Genomic DNA, 10,310 nt, shown 5'->3' with positions numbered 1-10,310 from the left:
TCCATCTCTCTGTGTGCGCGTTTGGTACTTTTGTGCGTTTGATGCAATTAATTTGTTTACCCTACCCTCCTAGGGGCTGTTTATGCTAGCGGATCTGGTGATGAGTGGGTTAAATTCTCCCATATATGTTTGATTGCATAATTGCATCAATGCGTGGATTGCAACATATGACTTGGTTTTCTATTCCAACATGTTTACTTATGTAGAAATATATATGAGTTGGTTGAATTTGGGCTTCTGTCTTCTATTCCCTGTATGCATATTTATATTCTCTGAGATAATTTTTCCAGCCGTAGTACATCAGCAGTAGGATTATCAAACGCCTTATGCAACGATTTGGCTGCATCTAGTGACCTGATACTCAAAAATTGAGGCTCATTAAACATGAGTAATGCGTAAAAATAATAAATTGCAAAGATAGCTATAAAGAATGTTTGTGGAATGGCTTGTATTTGGTTGCTTTGCATATGCCACATTCATGAATCATATAATATAGCATCTTAGATTGGTTTGCTGCAGTGCAAGAAGCTAGAAGTTGTATTATTTGTCAAATTGGCTTGCTTCCAGGGATTTTGGTGCATGGATGTATCCGAATTTTTATTTTTTTTATCTGGACGCATGCGTTATGCCATTTTGTTCTTCTTTTGACTGAATGTATGTGTCTCTTTGAAAATAGGGAAAATTATACTTTTCACCGACAAACTAGTCTATTTTTCATCTGTACCTTAACCTACATTCTTAAAGGTCAGATTATTGTTAGTTTAAGGTGCGGATGTAAACTTTTTGTAATTTAGAAAATTGGTGGTAGTTTGTGGTGAAAACTTTAATCACTCTTATAAGTATTATCGCCTTTAACAAATTTCATAGTTACATTTTAAAAGCATTGGGTCTTTTTCATGGTGGAGTTGAAAGCTTGTTGTGCTTTTTGCTGCTTTTCTAAAAAGTTGAAGTATTTGCTCTGAATTTGCTCATAGTCTAACCTAAATCTCAATTTATTTATTTGGATATTGGATATTCCCCATTCCTGTTCTGAATTGTTATAATTGCCCCAGATTTATCGGTAAACTTGAATCCAGAGAGCTTTTCTGTTACTAATGTATCAGATAGACTGGCCAGTAGATTTTCATCTTGCTGATGTTCGAATGCGTTTTAAAATTGTTGCAGTTTGATTAAGTATATGGACAAGGAAAATTCTATACACCGCACTACCATCTCACTTTCATCTCACTATGTAAGATATGATACATTTATCATTATTGGATGATCTTTTATTGGATGATTCTTTATTATTTAACAATGATAAATGTATCACATCTTATACAGTGGGATGTGTGTGTTGTATAGCATTATTCGACAAGGAAAATCCAAATGAAGTCATTTTCTTCTTAAAGATAGGGAAATAATGTAGTGGGGTACCTTCTTTACAGGAAGCTTTTGGTCTTAAAGGTCATTGCTGGAACCGTGTCTTGTGCTACTGCTAGACCCGAGTGCCCTCTGGAAGTACCATTCACATAACCCTTAAATGTCATCACCATCCCAACTCTTGAGCAGATCCCTCATCCGATCCAAGCCAGGATCAAGAACTTATCTTTTTCTTCCATGGCAGGATCGGCAGTATTCATAGATGCACTACTTCCTATAATGGAGGTTCTAAACCGTTCGTTTAGCATGCATCTCATCTCATATAAGTTTCATTTACAAAACTTTTCCACGCTTTGCTTGCAATAAAGTAGATGCTTTGCTTATTCATGTCTAGCGTGTCTTATCATGCACCGATGGAAGTAGTACAAAGCACTAAAATCTTTCTACCTTTCAACATTTTTCTTCTCATTTCTCAGGCAATTTCAATTTCTTTATTGGCATCCCAACTTTTTGATCAAGTGAGCGTCATTTAAAAATAAAAAAGGTGAGTAATCTTTACAACTTTACCGACTTATAATATAAGTTTGAATAATTAGCTACAAATATAATAATTTTTTTTTTATCCTACTGTTGTATTTTATCTATATTGAATCATTGAGCCACCAAAGTTGCAGAAAAAGGTAATTCCGTTTAACCCATCACTATGAATCGGTAAACAGCAAGCTTCCTTAGAATAGGAAAGATTTTCTGATGGCTGCCAAACATTTACCAAAAAACAAACTACTTTCCAATGGTTTATTTACAAATCTATATTGAAAAAGAAAAAACAAACGAAACAATTACAGACGAAGACGAAGACAGATAAGCCTCGACTTCACATTACACGGACCACAAGGGTACAGGCCTTCTCTGTCACTCTCTCTCTCTCTCCAACATTTTCTTCCCAAGCTTGGAATTTCAACAGCAGTTCTTCTGCTTGCAACCGCCGTTGTGGAACCCTTGCGGAATCGGCTGACGTGGCACTGCCACGTCAGTGCTAATTTATTTAAAAAAAAAAAAAAGAAGAGAGAGAAAGTGAGTGAAATATGCGGTAGAAATGGAGGGAAAGAAAAAACCCAAAATTGAACCGTCCGATTCGTTTTCTCTGAACCAAGAGTCTGTGCTCGCCGCGGTGGACCAAGCCGGTCTCGCCCCCGTCGCCTTCTTCACGGCTCCGTCGCCTTCTTTACAGCTCCGAAAGCACACTGGTCACTGAGCAAGGAAGTGAGCAAAGGTTTATTTCCCCAACCGTTTGGGTTTTCTTTTTTGCACTGCATTGTTTGTTTTTACTTCTCCAGGGTGTGCGTTTTCGAATGTTGTTAATGTTTGTTGAAGCTTCACACACTCCTTTCCTTTTGTATCTATTTTATTAGTTTAATGCAATCTCTGTAAGCCAAAAAATATTTACAGTTGCGCTTGCATTTTTCCTGTTTGATAAGATGCATGAAAGAAATACTAGCAAGTAGCAACCAACACTGGGCAGAACATTTAAGGAAGTTTAGTTAATGAAGTTTGGTTTAGATTTGCAGCAAGGTTCTTTGGTTTAGAGAGGGCAAAACTCGTGGGGCAATAAAAATACAAAGGAAGCTACAGATTATTCTCGCCATTTTTCTACTGTCTTGTGAAGGAGATTTATGGTACCCTTATTCCTCTAGTCTCGCATGTTTTCAGTGCAAAAAAAAGATTAATCATCTTTATTTTGGCTAAATCTCCTTCACAAGTCACAGTTCTTGATTAGTTGAAAAATCAACGACAATAATCACAAAAACTCAAATCAGCTTTGCAGCACTTAACTAAGATAACCCTTTCATTGAACTGAGAGACCAAAATTGAAGAGAATCATATCATAACCAAAGAAAAAATCTCAAAAGTCTTGACAGTGCAAAATTTGAAACAATGCAACATTATAAACTCATCTTTTTTTTTTGTTTTTTTTTTTATAAGTAAATAAACTCATAGATGTCGTGCCCTCTCTAAACCCACACAAGACCCACCTGCGCCCAATCGTAGGTTATTCCGAGGAAAGTGATTCAATTGTTGATTTGGAAAGTGGTGAGACCACAAGCGAAGAAGATGGAATTGAAGACTTGGATGTGGGTGGTAAGCATGCAAAGAAAATGTTGAGTAGGCTGAGGAGTGGATGTATTAGTTTTGATGGATCAGTGGGGGATATTGATGGATTAGATTCAACAAAGATTGTATTACAGCCTGATGAGAATTTGGAGATATTGGAAGGTGAGGTGGAAGGAAAGGCAGCGGGTATGGTGAAGATGAAAATGGCAAGTGAGAAAAGGAAAAAGGCGAGCTCTAAGAAGCCTCCCAAGCCACCCCGTCCTCCTACTGGTCCGTTATTGGATGCAGCAGATATGAAGTTGGTCAGAGAAATTTCTGAGCTTGCAAGATTGAGGCGTGCAAGGATTGAACGAAGGAAGGAAGTGAAAAAAATGAGAGCAGATAAAGCATCATCTTCAAACGGTAACCTTGTTGCATTGGTCATCACCATGCTCTTCTTCTTTGTGATAATCTTCCAAGGTAATTTTGTCCTAATCATGTTTACTACTATTGAGATTGCATTATGTTGTCACTGATTGATAATTTATTTTTTCTTTTTGGTTGTTTGTTATTCATCTCATCACCTTAAAGGTCTTCACTGAAGATAAAGGCTTTTGAAAAAAAAAATTAAAAATTTATTCTTATACTCAAGAGTGATGACACTGAAAAGATAATAGTCCTCTCAAAATTATATAACGGGTATAAACAAATAAATTTTGGTAGTGCAGAGTAGCTGAGGAATATGAGAATATGGTATATACTGGTGCCAATTTAATCCTTGTGTGTGTGTGCGTGCACGTTTCATATATTTTTGTTTGTACATTTCCCAGCTTATAGTTGTCCTTCATTCAATAATTATCTTTTTTCTACTTTCATGTATATTGGGCTTTCGAATGTGATGCCTCAAGATGTGGTCGTCTTCAGATTTCACCAAGTAGATTCCTGTACATCTGCTTGTTGTCCTTTTTCTCCCCTTATCATTGTTTCGGTTTGGCTTTGCAATTTATGTTATAATTATATTCCATGTTTGATAATATATCAGATTACTTACTTGATCTGATGTGATAAATAGCAATGCTACTTTGTTTCCAGTTTTCTTATTTTGCTAAGACGTGTGCAAATATTTGTAATTATTTGTTAGTTAGCTGCAAAAGTACCATGCTTATTATACAGGCAAGTGATTGTAGACAATATAATGGGATTACCAAACAAGGAGAAATATAAGAACAATGCTCTCTCTGTCCCTCTCTCTCTTTCTCTCTGACTGTTTATCTATCTGTCTCTCTCTTTGAATTATCAAATTCTATATGCAAGTTTATTTTGTAATTTGAGTTATAAAATGCAGGAGTTTGCTTTAGAAGTGTTCAAGTATTAGTCTCCACATATCCAAAGTCCGCAATGATAGTAGTTGGTGGTGAGATTCAAGTTGAATAGTCTAACACCCTTCTGCTAGGGGACCAATGGACCTGATTCTTGGATCCCCAAGTATGTTACTCTCTCTCCATTTCAACTTTTAACGTAGAAAAACATCTCTGCAATTACTAACTCCATTTTGGGGCTTCGTGTTGACATCATAGTAGTGTTTATTGTTGAAGAATGAGAACTTTGCATATCTGCAGAAAATCTAAACTGTGTTGTCTTTAGGTCTTGCTTAATCTTTTGTTCCATGAGGTATACTTTTGGTAGATGCCGGAGTCTCTTACAGGTGTGGATAATTAATAGATCTTTTGGGCAGGATCTGATGAAAATCTGGATCCTGATTTGTCCATGTGTGGCAAAGTTATCAATCTTTGGTTTCACGGAATATAGCCAGTTTGGTCACAGTTAATGTTATCATTCCCATGGGGCACAAAGCACATAGAGCTGGATTCAAATGGACTCTGGTGCAGGCTCGCGGCTTCATCTAATGGTGAATATGGCTGTTCAAAGTTCTATTGTCCTGTGGCCAGACATGGAGGAAAGAGGAACTTTTCCCCCATTGTCCCCTCTGATAAGAGAATGTAATATCAGCAGAAACTATTATGATGACATTTCTTTTACATACAAAAAATATCATCAAAAACTATATTATGTATAGATGATATGAATTTTGTTGGGAACTTCAATTTATTTTTCTTCCATTGTCCACAATGATAAGAGAATGTAATAGCATCATTATATGATTTATGCATAAAGCATGTGGCATGTGGCTTTTCTATTGAACTCTCTCTCTCTCTCTCTCTCTCTCTCTCTCTCTCTCTCTCTCTCTCACTTTTTATACCACCTTGTAACTGCTAAGGATTTTGAAAAGATTGTGCCACTGATCTTAAATCGCAGTACTAAGAAGATGCACTCCGACCAGACAAGACAAGGAATCTAAAAAAGAAAAGGAGGAAAAATATAAGTTTGCAAAAGTGAGAAAGTAAACATGTCAATAAAAGGAGGGACAGAGTCCTGACTGACCCAATTAATCGAAGAACTTTTCCAATTGCCACCATCCATGCAACCGAAGTGCCTCCCCCACTTGAAAAGTTAAAGGAAAGAACATCGATTCAACATAATAAGGAAAAAAAAGATTACCTGTATTCTATAGCTTGCAGTTAATGGTTGATGCCAAAATTACCATTTTTCTAAACAATTTGCACCATTCATCCTCATTAAAATATCTAGTAACTGTTTATTGGACATATCTGGGAAAGCCAAAAATAATTCAATAATTGTCTGCAATAAAATGAGCTTAGTACATGAAGGTGGAATCCATATCCATAACAAGGCCTCCTCCTCTTATGGTAGAATAACTTGTATGATTGATGCTGCAGTTACCAGGCTGTTTAACCCCAGTTCATGCAGAAATACTTCGAATTAAGCTCCTAAATTGTGTCCATAAAATTGCTCAAAAGGATCACGAACACTAAGATGCTAAAACTCTGGAGAAAATAAAACAGTTTCATGTGGAGATGTCCAGCTATCACGTTCTCTAGCAGACAACCATCTTGATCTTAATCCTCAGTAGGATCAGCTATTAAGAAACTAATTAAGATTTCACAGGCTGAACTCGAGGCCTCCAGAGTCCCAGCCTATACTTGTGGGCATATTTCAATATCAGCTTCCTCTGCAAGACAAAAAACGGGTGTCAGAATTTATGCAAGATTTTTTTTTTTTTGGACGGGAGGAAGTGTTATTAGAATTTAAGAAAGCCAACCAGGAGTAATCATGTCTAATATCACAGAATCATGGCCCCAGTTTTAACAAGTAGTAAGCATAGAATGGCAGCCTCATTTACAAGTTATTAACAGCATAAAAGAGATGCGCGCAAGACCTGATTCGTACCATTTTCCCCCCTCCATACCTCATAAATGTAATTCATTCATGTTAAGGCCAATGTATTTTCTGTGTGTGTATCTATTTATATATATGTCTGTGTGCGTGTGTATAAAGATATAGATGAACCCAACTACATTCATCCACAAATTTGCAAAATGGCATCTGGCAATACAGCCACGGTCAAAGGTCTAACCACTCGTATTCACGTAATATTTTGTACTGCCAGCCGTCCTCGAACTAGTTCACAATACCAATAGGTTTTGAATGAGACGCGGGTAAAACAGAATCTAGTGATTGCTACTAACTTAATTTTTTGATAAGTAATGCCTCATACTACTATAATAGGCCAAAATTTTTATCGGTAGCCAATAAGAGAACCAACCATTAGCACATAATATGATGAGACAATAGAGAACCATCAACACTAAAGTTATTACATCTTCAAAGTCATCATACTATAGCAATCCTATTATGTCTTGGAAGTCAAGCAAGGTCTAACATTTCCATCGATCAATGCCAATCAAATCCTCTGGGTTGAGGCATAGAAAAAATGTAACAACCTATCAAGATCAATATGACATGATAACTTGTTATATTTCATACCATGTGACAAATGTCAAGCTGAGATATCATTCGATAGCCATATTCATACCAAAACCAGATCACGGAGCTACCATGATTGTAAACTTGAATAAAAATAAACAGCTGCCATATAGGAACATATTGCCAGTGATAAAACAACATGCTACAACATCACTATACCCATAACACATGCATGAAATCTAGACAAAAATATATTAATTCAGAAATACTAGTTGCTCAACTGCAAACCAAAATTGGTTGCATAAAAACTTAAAATAAAAAAAATAAAAATAAATAGAGAGGGAGAGAGAGAGAGACTCATGCTGACAACAGAGAATCTCTGTGATAGTCACAAGTACCTTAAAGATGAAACTCAAAAAAACAAATTCAAATATTAATCAACATAACCTGCATCTCTCTTTACACGTCAACAAAATAATAAAATTTATCTTAGTACAAAGTCCCACAAGTAAGAAAAGAGTTTTGCAACTGTAAAACAGGCTTCCATCTATCTTTTGCCAACCTAATATTATGCAAAAAAAAATATTATGCAAACATCAAGAAATAGCTCATTCTGAGTTTTCACTGATTAGACAAGCTAATCATAGCTATGCTGTTGCCAAAAAAATATGGGGAACCTCTCAGACAAGAATTGTGCATCAGACTGAACAATCTGTGACCTAATTAAAAGTTACCTTGCGCTATATCAGCATACTGGGACCATAAAAAAGGAAATAGTTATAGTGTGGCTGCAAGTCCCAGCATGATAAGTGTGTATGGCAGGAAAAACATAACTTGATGATTTACGAGCAACCTGTTCTTTTATGTCAAACCTTATTTGCTAACTTAGAGGAAACATTACAAACGGGGTAACCAGAACTTCTGAATAAGAACTCAAAAGTGCTAATCGCAAATCATTAGAAATACATTCCTATGTACAAATATATCTCTAACCACAATTATGATGAAACCCACGTGCACATATCAGACATGAATGCATGCATGCACATTGTTCCAATGAGACGAGAATAATCTGCAGTGAATACCTGTTGGCATGGTATGCCAAGTTTCTTGAGCTTAAGAGTTCGAGAGACAAGCAGCTTCTGAAAGTCACCAATCTCAGACTCAAGCTTAGCCACATGGGATTTGACCCCTTTGCCTATTCCATTCAAAAACTCTGGTATGCCAACCTTTTCTGCAACAATACCAAGCAGAGCCCCAAACTCAATCATTGCTTCTAATTTCCTAATGCCCTAAATATTCTTTTTGGATGCAAAAATAGCATAAGAAAAATATATAAATTTCTTGATGAAAATACTGATAATTGGGGGCTTGAGAAAAACAAGTTACAAGACTCCTCGAACTAAGCCTAATACGACTATTTGGCTTAGTTAAGGCAGGTTTTCAATTTTCAGAAACCCAGACAGCTCAATAAGAATACTATGTTCAGTTTATTTCTTATTTTCTCATTATCTTTGTATCTCAGGAATCAAACAATATCCGGGACCCCAGAAAAAAAAGAAAAAAAAAAAAAAACAACAACAACAACAACCTTTATTCTCACCCCATTTATTTTCGTTGATGCATATTTTTTACTAGTAAAAAGAAAATTAAACGGCGTCAATTCTTTGGAATTCTTTCCTCAGCTTTTTTCAGAAACCAAAGCCCAATCGCTTTTTTCAGAAACCCACCTGCGCAACGTTATAAACTCAAAATTCTGTGGGTCTTGGGTACGAGGAGAAGAGGAGTAGAAGTGCCTACCTGCTCTGTAGGGCTTCGGATTGTCGATATGGTGGAGAAGACGAACCGGCTTCGGTGCTTTGGTGGAGAAGACGAAGTGGGTTCGTGGAACCGGTGGATGGGAATGGGGAGAAGAGGGCGCCGGCTTTACTGGTTTCGACGCTGACTGAACCAATGCGGAGGAAGACGATGCGATGGGATTGGGGAGGATGGGAATGGGGAGGAAGGAAGAAATCGAGCGGGAGGATGCGGGAGAAATGAATGTGAAAATTCTAATTAGAAACAAAAACCACAAGTTGCAAACGACACCGTCCCCGCCACGTAGGACAGGGTTACGCAACCGGTTCCCCAAACGGTTGTAAGCAGCGTTTTTCTTTCAACAGTGGGGTAAACAAACCATTGCTGTCGGTCAATTACGGCTGCTTTTAGAGATTGAGCTGAGTTTTTATAAATAATAATAAGTTAAGATGATAAAATAAATTTTGAGAGACTTATTTAATATAAATTTAGATGTATTTATATATTAAGATGAATTTAAATATATATATGAGAATTTAAAAAAAATCGTGAGTCTCACGTGTAAAGATGTATCAACTTAAAAAAAGATTGTAAGTCTCACATGTAAAGAAATTTTGAATTGAGATGAATTTAATAATTTAAAAATTAAGTGTTTGAATATTAAAAGATGTCTAAATTTAAACTGAATTAAACTGAGTTGAGAGCATCCAAGTAACCAAACGTCCTACGACTTTACTGTGCGGCCCCATATCTTTTTTTTTTTTATTATTCTCTAGAAAAAAAGAATTTAGTGTTCATTGATTGCGTTTGGATAATAAGATATTCTCAGATATTATGTGAATAATAATAATAATAAATTAATAATAGAATATTAAATAATAATAAATAATAATAATAATAAATTAATCTGAAAATACGGTATTGGTATTCTCAGTACGTCTAATATTTTCTACGTGAGTGAAAGAGCTTTCAGATGCTCGGATGAGCCCTGTGTTGCAGTTGGTTCTCTGTTATCTTTCTAAGACTTTAAGCTTTGACCACCCAATTAAAACCCGCCATCTGGACAAAAGCACCGACATTGAGGACATTGATCTCCCAGAACCGTTTATCTCCACTGGATGAAACTTCTCGTCAAACTAGTAGCGGTTCAGATTTGTCCGCGTCGAAAGTTAACGTGTTCATTGCTCTGCTCCACATAGGCTTCACTTCAAACC

General features: G+C 36.3%; 1 protein-coding gene and 1 long non-coding RNA gene across 8 annotated transcripts; one reads left to right on the top strand and one right to left on the bottom strand.

Annotated features, from left to right (window-relative positions):
* Positions 1 to 2,461: 2,461 nt before the first annotated feature.
* LOC109005209 lies at positions 2,462 to 5,643 on the top strand. 7 transcript variants are annotated; one of them, XR_004802775.1, is made up of 4 exons: positions 2,462 to 2,635; positions 3,412 to 3,933; positions 4,799 to 4,938; positions 5,189 to 5,643. XR_004802775.1 is itself a non-coding variant. In XM_018984023.2 (3 exons), the coding sequence occupies exons 2-3, from the start codon at positions 3,519 to 3,521 to the stop codon at positions 4,885 to 4,887; spliced, it is 504 nt and encodes a 167-aa protein (XP_018839568.1). In that variant the 5' UTR covers positions 2,462 to 2,635; positions 3,346 to 3,518; the 3' UTR covers positions 4,888 to 5,643. The 7 variants fall into 7 exon arrangements, 2 of the variants coding, with proteins under 2 accessions (XP_018839568.1, XP_035551398.1); XR_004802774.1 differs by having other exon boundaries at positions 3,390 to 3,933; XR_001998433.2 differs by having other exon boundaries at positions 3,346 to 3,933.
* Positions 5,644 to 6,014: 371 nt separating this feature from the next.
* Positions 6,015 to 9,283, bottom strand: LOC109015594. Its single transcript, XR_001999938.2, has 3 exons — positions 9,100 to 9,283; positions 8,385 to 8,533; positions 6,015 to 6,544 (listed from the first exon to the last, which is right to left on the bottom strand). It is a non-coding gene; the product is annotated as an uncharacterized LOC109015594 (long non-coding RNA).
* Positions 9,284 to 10,310: the final 1,027 nt, after the last annotated feature.

Source organism: Juglans regia, chromosome 11, assembly GCF_001411555.2.
Source record: "Juglans regia cultivar Chandler chromosome 11, Walnut 2.0, whole genome shotgun sequence".
Lineage (NCBI taxonomy): Eukaryota > Viridiplantae > Streptophyta > Magnoliopsida > Fagales > Juglandaceae > Juglans > Juglans regia.
Note: the sequence above shows the minus strand (reverse complement) of the source record. Positions and strands in the feature narration are given on the sequence as shown.